This window comes from Triticum aestivum, chromosome 4B (assembly GCF_018294505.1).
Source record: "Triticum aestivum cultivar Chinese Spring chromosome 4B, IWGSC CS RefSeq v2.1, whole genome shotgun sequence".
Classification (NCBI taxonomy): domain Eukaryota; kingdom Viridiplantae; phylum Streptophyta; class Magnoliopsida; order Poales; family Poaceae; genus Triticum; species Triticum aestivum.
In genome coordinates, this window is record NC_057804.1 from 92942057 (window position 1) to 92958620 (window position 16564).

General features: G+C 45.6%; 1 protein-coding gene across 1 annotated transcript; it reads left to right on the plus strand.

Annotated features, from left to right (window-relative positions):
* The first annotated feature begins 3201 nt into the window (after positions 1-3201).
* Positions 3202-4012, plus strand: LOC123094536 (ethylene-responsive transcription factor ERF022). Its single transcript, XM_044516519.1, has one exon. It carries the CDS (start codon positions 3279-3281, stop codon positions 3831-3833), a length of 555 nt encoding a protein of 184 aa, XP_044372454.1. The 5' UTR covers positions 3202-3278; the 3' UTR covers positions 3834-4012.
* Positions 4013-16564: the final 12552 nt, after the last annotated feature.

The window sequence follows — 16564 nt, forward strand, 5'->3', positions numbered from 1 at the left end:
TTTTGTAAAGACCATTAAGTTAAACTATTTTCAGTTAGGAGTACCTTGTTTGCACCCTCTACTCTCAAACACCTTCTGTTGGAGAGCAAATCATAGGAACTCATGTCACATGGTAAAATTTTGTCGTGGCTAGTCACCTCCTTGCTCCCTTAGTCATCTTCACCTCGACCGAGCTCCTTTCACTTCCTTAGGTTCTTCTCACATTAATGCTTTCTTAAAAGTGAAAGCTAGAAAGTTAAAACACAAATAGTGAGATATAATGAAATTCCTGGTTGAACTATTGACATGCACAAAAAGTTGACATGTCATCATATCACATTCTAGATTCAAAGGTGTTTGTCAACTCATATTATTTGGGGTTTCTACCACCTTCTGCTTGATTTATTTGTCGTTCGACCAACTCAATGAGCACTGTTGTTGTTGACAAGTAGGATTTTTCCCGGGATTTGGAGAAGTGGGAACAGGAAAAATGGAAAAATTGGTGTCATGACATGTTGTATAAGATAGAAGTTGGAAACACATGATTGGGTTATAAATGTTGTTTGGTTGTCATGAAAATGTTGTCACACACAAAAACACACAAAAAAATGTCAGAATGATTAAGGTTGTGCCGTAGTGGTCACTGAAACAAAGGAAATTTTGCATGAGATTGGACCCAAGGAAAAAAATCCCCATGGAACTGCATGTAAAAGGAAAATAGAACAAATTAATTTCAAAGAAATATAATCCTAAAAAATCCTATTAGATTGTTTTGAACCAGAGGTCTTCAACATTATTTTTGTCAATGCCATTGAAGTTAAGTTGTGCCTGAGTTCAAGTACATCATTTGCACCTTCTACTCTCTAACACATTCTAGTTGGAGTTCAAATTTAGGACCTTGATGCCACATCCAATATATATGCGGCTAGTCGCCCTTCTTGCTCCTCGCCCGACTTCACATCGATGGAGCTCCTTTCACCTCCTTAGGGCATCTTCAACACCGACCCTCAAATTGCCCGCATATGTCAGTACCACACTGTTCGGACGTGTTGTGACATCTAACGCTGGTCCGTATCGGTCCGCAAGGCATTCCGAAAGCAATTTCCTCGGCAAACCGGAGACAAATGTGAGGGGCTTTGCGGGCGTTCGTACCACTGCCACGCCCATGTCTGACTGCCCGCCCATGCCGCTTGCGCGCTGCATTCATGCTGGCCTCGAGCATGCAGTAGTTGGCATTGATGCCCGCGATTTGACCGGACGGGAGGGCAGTGCAGATGGACGTGACCTCTCACTACTGGCATTGAAGTGGCGCGCCAGCCGAGAGAGCGCCGCTCGCTGCTCGCTCGGCTAAACATGCCTCTCCTCACCAGAGTCAAACAGCCACATATTGCCCGCCTTCCTCCATTAAAACCCGCGCATGTGCCAAAAAAACTACACAAGCCACACGTCCATTCGTGAGCTGCTCGTCATTAAAAACAACGACGGTTGGCTCCAGCCGTCCCCCCGATAATTAAATGATGCCAGACGCCGGGCAAAAATCACAGTACACTCCGCTGCCATCTCTCCCCTTGCACATCATTTTCTCCACAATATCCATGGCATCCGACGAGCAGGAAGACGAGTTCTCCGGCATAAAAGTCGTCTGGGTGGCTCGCCGAGCCTGCTGGATACGAGCCAGACAACTCTCTGCTCCACCCCCGTCCATGGTCCAAGCCGCTGCAGGCCAGCTCGCGGAGGCAAAAACTCCAAGTCGACACGTCGTTCGGCAACTCGCGGCTCCAAGCCAGCTCGCCAAGGTGTGGCGAGTTGCTCCAGGCTGGTACGCGGGGTCCCACGGTGCCATAGGCATCGTGGCTGCCGTGTGACACCGCTCCTCCCATGCCTGCGATCGCGCTATCCGCAGTCAACATTTCCTTGACCGCGCCCTTCCGACAGAGAAAGAAGTCGGCTTCGCGGAGATCGGCGTCGCGACGTCCAACACGTCTGCGCCCGCCGCCATCATCGAGAAGAAGTAGAACATGGGAGGCCGCCGCCGCATGGGTCCCATGAAGGCCACCACCGAGGCGACATCGGTGTACACAACAGGTGTCATGCCCTGTGGCAGGCCATTGTCGTCCCCTCCCCCTCCGGCTGAAGCACATCCGGACGGTTCCACTCCGATGAGCGGGGCTGCTGAACATGGGGAAACGAGTTGCCCTTCGCTCTAAAGCATATATCTATGGGGCTCACGACAGCCCTATGAGCGGGCTACCGGACATGGGGAAGACAATAGAATCCACCGCGGCTAGCCATAGACTAGTCAAGGGTATCCATGTCGTGACAATGGATATGTGCCGGCGCCGAGCATAGACTAGTTTTACCTTAGTCCGGTATAGCTTTGAGTTAAAATGTCTCCAGAATGTAACGAATGTCGTCTTGTTTGGCTTTGTATGAAATCCTCTGTGTTTGCCGAATTTTGTCCGGTTAGTTCAAAAAGTTGTTGAAATGTATGCAGACAGTGTTGGATGGCGACCTCCGGCATGAGTGTCTGAGTACTGGCCCACCATGTCCGCGGACGGATGCGGGAGGAAATTTGCGGGTCGGCGTTGGAGATGCCCTTAACTTCTACCCACAATATTTGCTTTCATAAAAGTTGAAACTAGCTTCCATATATCCTTTTCCACAGAAAAACAAGTAGTGACATATATCAAATTCGTGGTTGAGCTATTGACATGCGCACAACATTGATGCTGTAATAGTACATGTGAAAATAAAAGAAGTTAGAAGGCCAAGCCATTGAAGCGTGATAATAAACACATGCAGAGTGCATCACATCATAACTAACTCCAAAACCATTGCACTATCGAGGAAGCTCCCTCCCACAAAGCAAACCAACATCTCCTAATCCTGCTGCCGGTGGATAATGCATCATCGCGGTTTCTCTCTCTTTTTATATCCCGACACACCCATATGGCCATTTATATTTTTTACACAGAAAAACAGGGAAGCGACACGTATCAGCCTCCAGCTGTCTCCACCGAGCTCAAACATCACCTCCCTTGTCCTCCCGCCCCCATGCATGCACCCATGCACTTCAAGTTTTCAACACACCTCTTCTTCTCTCTCATCTTCACTCCCGCACACCTCACCATCTCTGCATCTCTCTTTCTAGTCGATCTCTGCCCTTTCTATCCCTATATATACCCACACGCACGCCTCCAATCCAACACAACTTAGAGCTCACACCGTGACACTCCTGCAGCAAAGAACTTCTTGTACTTACACAGGCGCGTCACATAGCTTCGATCGTCATAGCTGCGATGGAGGTCGTGCCCGACAACGCCGGCGTTGCAGCGGCCGAGCAGTACCGTGGGGTGAGGAAGAGGAAGTGGGGCAAATGGGTGTCCGAGATCAGGGAGCCCGGCAAGAAGACGCGCATCTGGCTTGGCAGCTTCGAGTCGCCGGAGATGGCCGCCGTGGCGCACGACGTGGCCGCGCTCCGGCTACGGGGGCACGAGGCCAGGCTCAACTTCCCGGGCCTCGTCCACCTCTTCCGCCGGCCGGACACCGCCGAGCCTGACGACGTCCGTGCGGCTGCGCTGGAGGCCGCGGCCCAAGTCCGGTTCAGACCCGACCTCGTGCTACAGCCGGGCGGCTGTGGCAGCAGCGGCGGCGGCGGATTCCCGGACCGGCTCGATGACGTGGCGTGGGATGCCATGCTTCGCTCTGATGATCTGGAGCCCGAGTCGCCCAACATGTGGGCGGAGCTGGCGGAGGCCATGCTGTTGGCCCCGCCTGTCTGGGAGGGCAGCGCGGTGGACAATGACGAGTGGTCCCAAGGCTCGCTCTGGGACCCGTCTTGCTGGAGCTACTGATCGCACAACTTTTGGTTCGTAGAGGTCGAAATTAATCAAAATTTTCCGAAAGACAACAGAAAATTTAGGGATTCCATCGAGCTTAATTTCCGAACAAATTTAAGTATCGGTAGCTTAAGGGGATTCTTATGATATTTTGTCAGTATTGTGAGTGTGGCATTTCTTTGTACTACAGCACGTGCGCGTGGAATTCAGTTGGACACAATAATTAAGTTCCACTGAGAATCAAACCTCCTTTCTAATTACTGGCGCAATCAAATAAATTTGAATTCCAATATACATCTGGCGTTCCCTCGGGAAGGTAAGTTGAGAGAACAATCATTCCCCAAATAGAGAGGATCGAACCGTTCGTTAAAAAACTCACTCCCAGTGAACCCTCCAGAATTGTTATGCGAAAATAGATAAAATTATTGTGTTGTTGTAAAGGATTTGCCTAAAGTAAAATTTGACATGTTGTATACAAAAATTGTCAGAAAATTGTCATGCTACAACAAAGCTTTTCCATGGGTCTTGGGGAAACCGTCATAATTGAAGCATGGAGATTGACCAGCCTAAATAAAAGAAATGATGAAAATTGCCACGCTCTAGATTTGTCGTCTAGCTACATCAACGAAAGAAATATGAGAATTACCATGTTGTACAAAGATAAATTGAAATGTGTTCGCTCATACAGTCATCCTGAGCGAACTCAAATATTGTCGTTATCACGTTGTTCGCTTAGAGGGTGCACGGGATTTGGCGGCGCATAGGATATTCGTGCGGAAAACCTATAAAACTAGCGTCAGTTGTACAGCATTAGAGATAAATTTTGCTGCCATGAGAATTTGCAGGATTAACTGAAAATCAAACCTCGTTTCCGTTGTTTCAGAATCATTTGAATTAAGATAGGATTCCATGGAAGTTTGTGACGCGCGAGGAAATTTCCGTAGAATGACGATGCAGATATACTACCGCGACAAGATGGTACGCGTTATCCCACTGTTTCGTCCTCGCCCGTACCACCCTGACGTACAAAATAAAATGAAACCAGGACCCTAGTCAACCCATGTGCAAGTCCAGATTCAGCTCACGGAATCAGGCGCGGAGATCGGCCGGCTGTCCCCTGACAAATGGTTGCAGTAGAGTAGAGTGGCATGATGCATGCATGTAGCCGAACATCACTGCTGCCTGTCCCAGTGACCCCGGCAATGATTGGGCGTGGTTCTAATCGATACAGTTTGCTTCGTCAGAAGGAGGCCAGCCAGCTAGATGAGAGATGACTGACGTTGCAATTTCCTGCTACTAATTATCTTGGCATACACATGTTGTATTAGGGCATCCACCAGGCAACCCGTAATTTTTTTTCCGCATCCGTCCAAGGACACAGATGCACACGGATGCAGGAGGCCGCCATCCAACCGTAGCAACATATATTTAGCCAACAATTATAACTAACCGGACGAAATTCGTTCAAACCTACGGTGGCAGAGCCCACGCGTCAGAGGGGTTAGTGGCTGGGTTAGTGGCCCTAAACACCCGGGCCCACGAGTCATCGACTCGGGCCGATTCAAATACGGAGGCACGTTGGCGGCGACCACCCGAGACGGCGGCGAAGCACCGGATTTGTCCTCCGCGACCAAATCGCGAGCGGATGGATTTCATTCAAGTTCGAATATAATTTACATAAACGGACAATATTTTGACCATTTTACTAAAAACTAAGAAAAAATATTAAACCCTATATCGGGCGACTATCTCGGAAGCGTGGTCGTCCTGTCCTACCACATCGCCATCGTCGTCGTCGTCCCTCCAACGGTGCAAGGATGTCGGAGGGCCACATCAACCTTGTCTGGCACTGCCTAACGCTCGCGGAGGAGCCGCTCCGCTTCCTGTTGCGCCATGTGAACGGTCGCCTTGGCCACTACCGAAGGCCGGAGCGGCGCCTGGCGGCGGCCTTGCCCCTGCCGCGTTGGCAGAGCCGTCGCTAAGAAACCACTCCTCGCCAATCTTGGAGAACTCGCAATGAAGGCGGCGGCGCGCCTGGTGGCCGTCTCAGCGGTGGTGATGGAGCGGTCGAGCGCCCATGCATGCCGTAGAGAGGTCCGGGGCGTTGCGGACCCATTCCAGCACCACGTCTGTCTTGGCAAACGCGAAGCGTCTACGGCATTGCGTCGGTCATACCATGTCTGCTGCTACGCCATGCGCTCAGCCTCGGATACCACGGCCCAAGAGCCGGGGGCACCGCCGTAGCCGCCACCTCCGAGGTAGTGGAGGATGCGGTCACGCGCCTTGGCGATCGCGGGCGGCAACTCCTCCTTTATCTGGCGGCGGTGGCGTCGTGGTGGTGACGAGGGCCCGTCGACCCATGCGTACCGGCTGTGCGGCAGGGGCGACGTCGGCTCGTCCTTCACGCAGTAGAGGCGCTAAGGGGACGTCAGCTCCTGCTTTAGGTGGTCGTCAATGTGGAGGTCGTGGTTGCGCGGCGGGGATGCCGGCTCATGCTTCACGCCGCAGAGTGGGGACGTCGGCCCCTCGCTAGGACGGTGGCTCCTTCTTCACGCGCACCGGCGATGGTGGCGTCGGGCCCATCTGACAGAGTGAACTCTCTGCTGGTTCTCCTTGGCACCGGAGGAGATGACTTTCTCCACCTTGCTAGAGGAGCCCGTCGTCGTGGATGCAGATGGTCCCGGTGAGCGAGGGCGGTGATGCCACGATTCGCCTGGCAAGGAACTTCCACTAGAGCTGCCTATTGGTGCGGAGAACCAGGACTTCGGCATCGTCGCTTGGCTCAAAGAGGAGGAAGGGCTCGACAAGGGCGGGGAGGACAGTGCGGTGCTCGGGAGGGGGAGGAGGACGGTGCGGATCTGATCGTCGCTAACGCATGGCTTAAATAGTTGTGGCCAGGCTAGACGGAGGGGCGGCTAGCCTGCTTCAGTGCGGCTCAGCGACCAGAGTTGGTTTCTTGGGACGCGGCATCTGCATTGAAGCGGCGGTACCGAGAGGTCGCATTCGTTACGCCGCCTTCCTGTCCGGTCAAATCATGGGCATCAATGCTGGCGACTGGATGCTCTTGGCCGGCATGAATGTAACGAAGCAAGCGGCACGACACGTGGGATGGGAAGTGCGGGAGGGACATGTGGTGATTTCGGTGGGCCAAGGCAGTCAGACGCAAGCTTGGGAGCGGTCTGGACGCCCCTACATATTTGTTTTCGGTTTGCGAGAGAAAACACGTCTGGACCGTCCTGCGGACTGATACAGGTCCGAACGTATGCAGACGGTTTAAGGGTCGCCGTTGGAGATGCCCTCGCAGTTTTTGTTTTGTGGTGTCTCTACGAAAACTTACTTAATTTGGTATAATGTTGCTTATTGAGCAACATCTTACGTGCGTAGAGTAGTTCGTGTTATGGAAGATCTTTCATATATTTACCAAATGGCTTATCAGATCAAAGAGGATATTTCATATTGACTTTATGCTTCAGTTGGTTACTCAGCTTTGGTACCACATTGAACTAATGCTTCAATCGGTTATTCCGAAAATTCAGGAAGAAAGTACACACGGTAACCAAATGAAATAGATCTAATTTGCACCTCATTGACACTTTTACTATATCAATTTTCCCCTTAACCTATAACAATTTTTGAAAAGGGTGTCATTGCATCAAATAATACCGCAACCCAGATATTATTTTTCACCCCTATATTTGAATTTTAGCAACAAAACCAGCCGAACGACTTCATAACATATGAACTGCGAATCTGGACAAGTGTCGATCAGAACGACAACGTACATGCGGATCCAAACCTCAAGTTTTATTTTGTCCAATTTCTTTTGCAGTCAAGTGACCTTTCCTGAAAAGGAGGTTCAACCCCCGATCTCGGCATCATGGCAATGCACACGACCATTACAGCCAAGTCATCTAGTCTAGTAACAAAGTACAAAACTAGTCCCACCATGATGAGCTAGAAATATCTCGATGCCCTGCTCGTTGGTGTCTCCATGATGGGTCTCGATACATGGACCCCAAGATAGCATTAGACCTCTTTTAATTGAAGACAATAAGCATTGAAGCTATTTAAAACACTAGTAGAAAAGGGGGCAATGATCCAGGCCAGGTCAGCCCATTAGTCTCGGTTCAACCAGAACCGAGACCGATAGGGGCATTGGACCCGGTTCGTGAGCCCCGGGGGCCGGCCGGGCCACGTGGGCCATTGGTCACGATTCGTCTGGACCTTTTGGTCCCGGTTGGTGGGACGAACCGGGACCAATGGTCCTCGCTCCTGACCCACCACTATTGGTCCCGGTTGATGGGACGAACCGGGACCAAAGGCAGCCCATTAGTCCCGGTTCGTGCCACCAACCAGGACTAAATGGTTGGTCCTTGTTACGGCTAGAGTTTAGTCCAGCCTCGCCAACCGAAGAGGGCTCACACCGGTTTATAAGCCCCTCCCTCTCTGCCTTGTTGAGCTCCTCTCAAAATGAAAATAGATGCCCTTATACAGGGAATTTGACCTAAATTCATACTGAATTTCTCTGAAGTTAGTAGAAATTTACTATGAATTTAGGTTTAATTTTCTCTATAAGCGCATCTATGCTCATTTTTTAGTAAAGTTAATCACAACTATTTTTTCTTCTATTTATTTCTAGGTAGTTTTTTATATAGTTTTTTTCTTTTCTGCTATATTTATTTTTTTCTATTTATTTCTGAGTTGTAATAAGTCATTAAAAATAAAAAAGATTTTAGTAAAGTTAATCACAACTATTTTTTCTTCTATTTATTTCTGAGTAGTTTTTTATATAGTTTTTTTTCTTTTCTGCTATATTTTTTTTCTATTTATTTCTGTGTGGTAATAAGTCATTAAAAATAAGCATCTATGCTCATCTTTTTAGTAAAATTAATCACAACTAATTTTTCTTCTATTTATTTCTGAGTAGTTTTTTATATAGTTTTTTTTCTTTTTTGCTATATTTATTTTTTTCTATTTATTTCTGAGTTGTAATAAGTCATTAAAAATAAAAAAGATTTTAGTAAAGTTAATCACAATTATTATTTCTCCTATTTATTTCTGAGTAGTTTTTCATATAGTTTTTTTCTTTTCTGCTATATTTATTTTTTTTCTATTTATTTCTGAGTGGTAATAAGTCATTAAAAATAAAAAAGAGGCGCAATGCTAGTTAATTCGCTTCAAACCTTTCGGAATAGTGTAAAGTGCACTGCATATAGCTCCGTGCAGTCTACCATATTCCTCAAGGCTTGAAGCGAACCAACGTGCAGGTGACCATTGAACCTCTTCTTCATCGTCTTTGCACTTAGGGCTTATAAACAGCTGCGAGTGCCTCTCGCTTCGCGAGGTGGGACTAAAAAAACATCTGCAGAAAGAATCAACTAAAAAACAGCTGCAGAAAATAAATAAGTAATTAGACGGGTCCATTGGTACCGGTTGGTGGCTCCAACCGGGACCAATGCCCCTCTTTAGTCCCGGTTGGTGGCACCAACCGGGACCAAAGGCCTCTTTTTAGCAGCCCAAAGGGCGGGAAACAAAGACCTTTTGTCCCGGTTGGTGCCACCACCCGGGACTAAAGGGGCATTGGTCCCGGTTGGTGCCACCAACCGGGACTAAAGGGGGCATTGGTCCCGGTTTGTGCCACGAACCGGGACCAAAGCCTTTGCTATATAAGTAGCACTTAGGAAAATATCAGAACCGCATCCCCACGTTGATCTCTTCTCCTCTCCCGACGCCGCGCGCCGTCCCCTGCCGCCACCTCGTCGTCGCCGCCACGCCCCGACGTCGTCGCCGCCACGCCCCGACATCGTCGCCGCCCCGCCCCGCCCCGCCCTGCCGCCCCGCGCCGCACCTCGCAGTCGCCGTCGCCGTCGCCGTCGACCTCGCCGTGAGCAACTTTTTATGATTTTTGTTAGATTTTTTTTTTAGATTTTTTTTAGATTTTTTTGTAGTTCATAGATTTTTTTTGTTAGATTAGATATGTAGTAATTTAGATATGTAGTTCATAGTATGTTAATTTAGATTGTGTAATTAATTCGTTCATATTGTGTTAGATTTTTTTCTGTTAATTTATTTTTTTGGTGATATTATTGTTGAATATATGCATGTTTGGTGATATTATTGTTAATAGATTTTTTGGTGATATTTAAATTGTGTAATTAATTTTATTCATAGAATTTTAAACATTTTTTGGAGTTCATAGATTTTTTTTGTTAGATTAGATGTGTAGTAATTTAGATATGTAGTTCATAGTATGTTAATTTAGATTGTGTAATTAATTTGTTCATATTGTGTTAGATTTTTTTCTGTTAATATATTTTTTTGGTGATATTATTGTTGAATATGCATGTTTGGTGATATTATTGTTAATAGATTTTTTTGGTGATATTTAGATTGTGTAATTAATTTTGTTCATAGAATTTTAATGATTTTTTTGTAGTTCATAGATTTTATTGTTAGATTAGATGTGTAGTAATTTAGATATGTAGTTCATAGTATGTTAATTTAGATTGTGTAATTAATTTGTTCATATTGTGTTAGATTTTTTTGTTCATAATATTTAGAAAAATAAGAAGAGAAAGTGTTTAATATAATTAGTAAGAAAAATAGTAGTTTATTTTTAGTAAGTATTATTTTATTTTATTTATAGTAAGTGCTTCATATATAGTTGAACTAGCTACTTTATTTTTAGTAAGTACTACTTTATTTATTTATAGTAAGTGCTTAGTAGTTGAACTAGATAGTTGATTTAATTAATAAAATTACTTTATTTAACTATATATAGAAGTAGTTCCCGCATCGACGTCGGCGATGCCTATCCCGCATCCTCGTCGTCATCGACTCGGCGGTGGAGGCCTACTTGATCAGGGCCATGTTCGGGACTGGGCTCCGCCGGGCTGGTATTGGGAGGTGCTACCTTCCGGGGGACATAGGTTGGTGAGGAGGCAGCCCGTTGTTGACCCGATCCTTGTTTGGTGGCGGTCGCGTGGGCCAGTGACGGTGCTGAGGCTTTCGGACACCGCGGAGGTGGTACGTCACCGTGTCAGCAAGGAGGACAAGCACGTCCGTCGCTACATGGTTGCATTGGAGGGCAGGTTCGACAATACCTGGCAGGTTCTTCAGGGATCTCACTGGAGCTATGATCCTGTGATGGTTCCTTATCTTTGGGTGTCCACCGCCCGCGACGATACCCGTCAGGCGCTACGGTTCTAGTTGTATTAGTGATGCTATATTAGTGATAATATTCGACGATGTACGGAGACCAAGAGATGATGTACTTTTGCTTATAATTATTGAATGCATGCTAATTTGAATACTACTTTATTTTATGATTTGGTTTTGCTTATTTTATGATTTGGTTTTGCTTATTGAATGCTCATATTGGATAAGTTCTCCTTTATTCCCGTGTGCTAGACAATTTGGTGTAATAATGCACTCGGGAATGAAAGGAGGAGCTACGTACTTCACCGATAGTCAACCCGTGATTAATAATAATGATCTAGTTTAATATTTGAATTATGAACATAGGCCGGAAATGTCGTACTCGAACGATGAAAACCGCCCGGGGGAGTGCGACTGGTGCCACGACGACCGAGGTATGTGCGACAGGTTCATTGAGCTGGACGAAGATCGGCGCTTCAGCATTAAGCTCGAGGAGACCTTCGATGTTCATACGGTACGCAACGACGACAATAGTTTTTTCGTAATTAAGCACGACTTCAACTATTTTAACGTGTATTTTTCATCTTTTCCAATTCGACTAGCTTATCCCATGCTTTGCAAGACGCTATGTCTTGGAGAGGATGGGTTTTGAAGACCATCAAAGTATGGAAACCAAAAAAATTATCCTAAGTACCCATCATGGTGTGGGTTTTCAACTAAAGTTGTACAATGCTCAGAGTGTAACCCATTTTGGTTGCAAAAATTGGGAAGCACTTTGCAAGATGTATGGTTTTTATGAGGGTATGCTTGTCACTATGGATCTTGGAGATCATACAATCGAGCAAGAGAGACCTTCGATTTGCGTCCTTGTGGATACACCTCCAATTCTTCCCCCATGTGAGCTTAACATAGTTATTAAGTAATTTATATTGTTTATTTCAAAACAGTTGACAACTTATTTCCATTGACAGCTTATTTTCATTCTTCAAAGAATGTGCGGAAGATGATAGACATAACCTACTACACCGAAGGCTCCGAATTAACTTATCAGGAGAAAAATCATCTAGTCGCATTTTCTACTGATTTTGAGAATTACAATATCTACAATCAAACTCCTCAACATTATGGTCAATACGTGCCACTAGTGCACGTGTTGAACTACGGCAACTACCATGGAGATACCCTGGTAAGATTTTTTATTATTACGATATCCGTGCATCTTTTTGCACACTTCTAAAACTAGTACATCATTGCTAACTACAAAGTTATTACTATGTTTTTCAACAGATAATCCTGAATGATTGTGTGCCTCATCTGATGTATACGCACGGTCGCCTTGATGTTTTGAACATACAACCAGGTCGTCCTACGAATCTCAATTGTCCATACCAGATTTTTAAAAGAAGTGGAGACATGACAATCAAAGAATGGAAAAAATATATGGACAGTCGTAAGGAGCTTCTTGCAAGCAAAAGGAGGCGAAGCGCAAGAATTGGAGACAGGATGATCTCCATTCTTCATAATGGAGAGTCAGGGTCTATATTATTTTATGCTATTTTACCTTAAGGTGTTTAGGCCCTACCTGATACTGATGATCATGTGCTAAGAACAATTATGTAGGGTTGTGTTCGATGACTATGAGGATGATGATCGTATGACTTATTATTAATAACGAGTAGAAGTTGTATGATGATGCATGATTAGTAGGACTTGTTATTATATATGATGATGTATGATGCGAGATCATGCATGAGTTATTATATCAGCGGGTGAAATGAACATATATAGCAGCAGCGTTGGTAAACCAAGGACGAAGATATAAGAGAGGACACTTCTCTCTATTAGCTAGCTAATAACAACCTAAAAATAACCCCCAAAACCCCTAAAGCAGCCACTTTTCTAAAAAAACATGGACTTTTGGTCCCAGTTGGTGACACCAACCGGGACCAAAGGCCCCTTGACTGGGCTCGGGGCACAGGCCACATGGAGGCACATTGGTCCCGGTTCGTGTTTGAACCAGGACTAATGGGTGGAGGTATTAGTAACGACCCATTAGTCCCGGTTCATGAACCGGGACTAAAGGCCCTTACGAACAGGGACTATTAGGTCTTTTTCTACTAGTGAAAAGGTGTTTTGATGTCAAAATTTGTTTTTTTAACAAGCAAGATTTGTGAAAAAGATTTTTTTAGATTAGAATGTAAATCGAAAGCAAATTGATGACCGAGGATTCGTACAAATATTCTAGTTCCGCCACCGCAATGTGGTGGTTAGAGCATCTCCAACATATGATGTAAAATAGCCCATGACAACCTTTTACATGACGTGAGGGCAAAAAACCCTGCTCCAATAGATGACGTAGATGCAAATAGTTTTATTTCATATTTGCTCTAGATGTTAAATAGGGTGCCAAGTGATGCAAATTTGCATCATCTGATGCTCTAGAGGAAATTTTACATCACTAGGGGACCAGGTGGCTAGATTTTTTTTTTTTTGCATCACCAAGTAATATTTTTACATCACCAAGTGCTCCCGGTGATGATGTAAAAGAGGGCACCCATAAGAAGAAAAACCGTGATGTATTTTGCAACACCTATTTTACATCATCTTGGAGGTTTTTGGTGATGAAAAAAAACCATTTTTTGTGATGTATATTTTACACCAACCACAATTTGATGATCTAAGATACAACATCTATTGAAAATGCTCTTATGTCTACCTTACTAGGCCATGGTAGCAAACGCATACAAGGCTGGCATGATTGGCCTTACCATTCGCAGCGAAGTGGCTCAGGAGAATTGAAAAAGAAAAGAAAAATGACCTAACCAAATGGAAAAACAAGACAACCTATTTGCATGGGCAGTGATAAAAGGGCATGTACCCATGTCAACCAACAACGTTCTCACTAGAACAGCATGGGTTAGACGTGTACCAGTGCCATCCAAGCTGGCACAGATGCCGTGTACATTCATTCAAGGCCAGCCTAGACGGATTGCATTAGTTACACTCATGTGTTGTACTTTTTTTATCCCCATTCCTCCCCCGTTATGTGTGTACTCTTTTGCTGAGGGAAAAGAGAACTTATGTCACTCAGGAGAGTTATTTACGCAAAACCATCACGGTTGAGCCTAGGATAACAACTTGGTATCACATTTATGCCAGGGCATAAAATACCACCAACTTTGCGCCTAACGACTAGCGGAGAGCACGGATCGGCTGATAAGCTCACGAAAACAGCGGACCTGATTGGTTGAGCCCACCTGTTGGGTCGATGTGGCGAAGAGTAATCCAAGTCAATATTTGACCTACTGAGGTGGACGGGGGACCCTCCTGTCAGTTACCCATCCCCTCCCCCCCCCCCCCCCCCCCCCCCCCCCCCCCGCTCTTTTCTTCTTCTCCTTCCTCGTCTCTTCCCCATGCTGGCTGGTCTAGAGGCAAGCACGCGAGCGCGTTGACGGGAGGCGGGCTTCGGAAGGACAGGAAGGAGGCGCCGGGAGAGAGAGGGCCAAATAACTTTACTCGGGATGACAATCTGGCTTGCACAAGTTTAGGCATGGTGAGCCATATTGAAATCATTCGAATTATATAAAAGAAAGTTTACAGTAATATCTAGTCCAAGACAGAGCTAGACCACGGTACATGGCTCTGTCCATGCCATATTATTAGCCAGACTATAACTAACCTGATTCAGAGTAGTGTTGAATATATGTACTCCCTTCGATTCATATTAATTTTCTTTGATTTAGTATAAATCAAGAATCGACCATGTAGGCGTCAATTGCATCAACACACATGATTTATATATTAACACATGGATTAAAACTACAATACTACTGCATAGACTATCACTTTTTTGTTTTCTCTTGCTACTCCACGCTTCCGGTTTGTAAGGTATGCGTGTATCCCTAGATCATTAATTTGACCAATGTAATACGATGTTTATTTGAAAAAGTATATCATTGGAACTTTATTTCAAATACGAATTCAATGGTATACTCTTTGAAGCACATGCCAATATAATACGCTGGTACCAAGGTTCGACAATGGTGATCAACAAAAGTGTGTGAGATATATGGGCAAAAAAGACCTGTTATTGGTAATCTATTGTTGGAAATACTCCAACAATAGAAATTTAAATTGTTGTCAACTAGTATTAGAAGAACTCCGGTAAATTGTTGGAAATACTCCAACTTTGCGCCTAACGACTAGCGGAGAGCACCGATCGGCTGATAAGCTCACAAAAACAGCGGAACAGCGGACCCACCATAAAAAAAATTGGAAATTTAAATTGTTGTCAACTAGTATTAGAAGAACTCCGGTAAATTAGCTAGTAGGCCACACCTGACCAGCCTTCATTAGTTCTTTTGAGAGAAAGGGATAGACTGCCAGGACAAGAACTAGCTTCGTCTTGTGCAGTTTTGCATCAAACATTACGAGCCTAGTCACGACCGTGCATGTGATTGAACTCCCTGGTCGGCCGACGGTTAGCAGCAAGATCGCCCCTATCGATCCTTATGTACTAGGAAGTACTAGTACATAACAACAATAGTACTACATCACATGGTCTAGATCTCCAAATTATCCACATACTGATGATACTACAGAGCTCCTACTAGGAAGGAGGTAAGAAAACGCCTCATCGACCATCGTACCACAGGGTGCACAGCCTACAGTGGAACAAATCAGCAAAGTGTCTCCCGGTTTGGTCATTCTGTTGGACACGGACGGAGACAAGGACAGGATTTGGATCGAGCACCGCCTTGCTTTCCCTAGACAAAACGAGGTTAATTAACTGGAGCCACACCAACCAAGCACGCACTACAGAGCTAATTAGTCTAAGCTAATCACGCTGGACCCCGTTTTATCTAAACAAGATTAGCGATCACATTCGGAAGATCGCCGCGCTAGCTGGCCGAGATCGGAGGCAGATACCTGAAATCGGCTTGTCGATGGAGTACAGACAGAAAGACCAAGAGATGGATTGCTTTTGGGTAAAGTCGGGGGTCAATGGGATACGCCGGAATCTGAATGTCGCCATCCTCTCGGCCCGCGTGCCATGAATCTTCTTTTCTTCCTCCTCATCTCTCTCTCTTTTTCTTCGATTTGCTGCGGTGCGGTTTCATTCGTTGGTTTCCTCTTGGGGGAGGGTGGAAAGCTGCTTTGGTTCAGGTGGGAGCGTCCTATGCGATGCCCGCTGAAACAGCGACGAGTAGCTGTGGTGGATGGACGCACTGTTCCGTTGATTCCCCTGTGGTTGCTCCCCCTACTGTGGTTGGGAAGCAAAGGTGCGTATGACAGGGTGTGCATTCGGTTTTTTCGTTTCAATCGGTTCGGTTTATATGCCTTTTGTTTTATACGGTTTTTATATTTCGGTTTATATGGTTTTATACATAAATACGGTTCGGTTTTCGGTAATAACCATTTAATTTCGGTTTGGTTTCGGTAATAACCAAAATAACCAAAATAACCAAAGTTGCCGCGAATTTCTGAAGAACAAATAATTATTTGGTCACATGATTCGGTCCATGTATGTAGTTTAGTTTTCTCATGTGAGAACCAGAAATAGTACGAGCACCAGGATTTGAACCCTG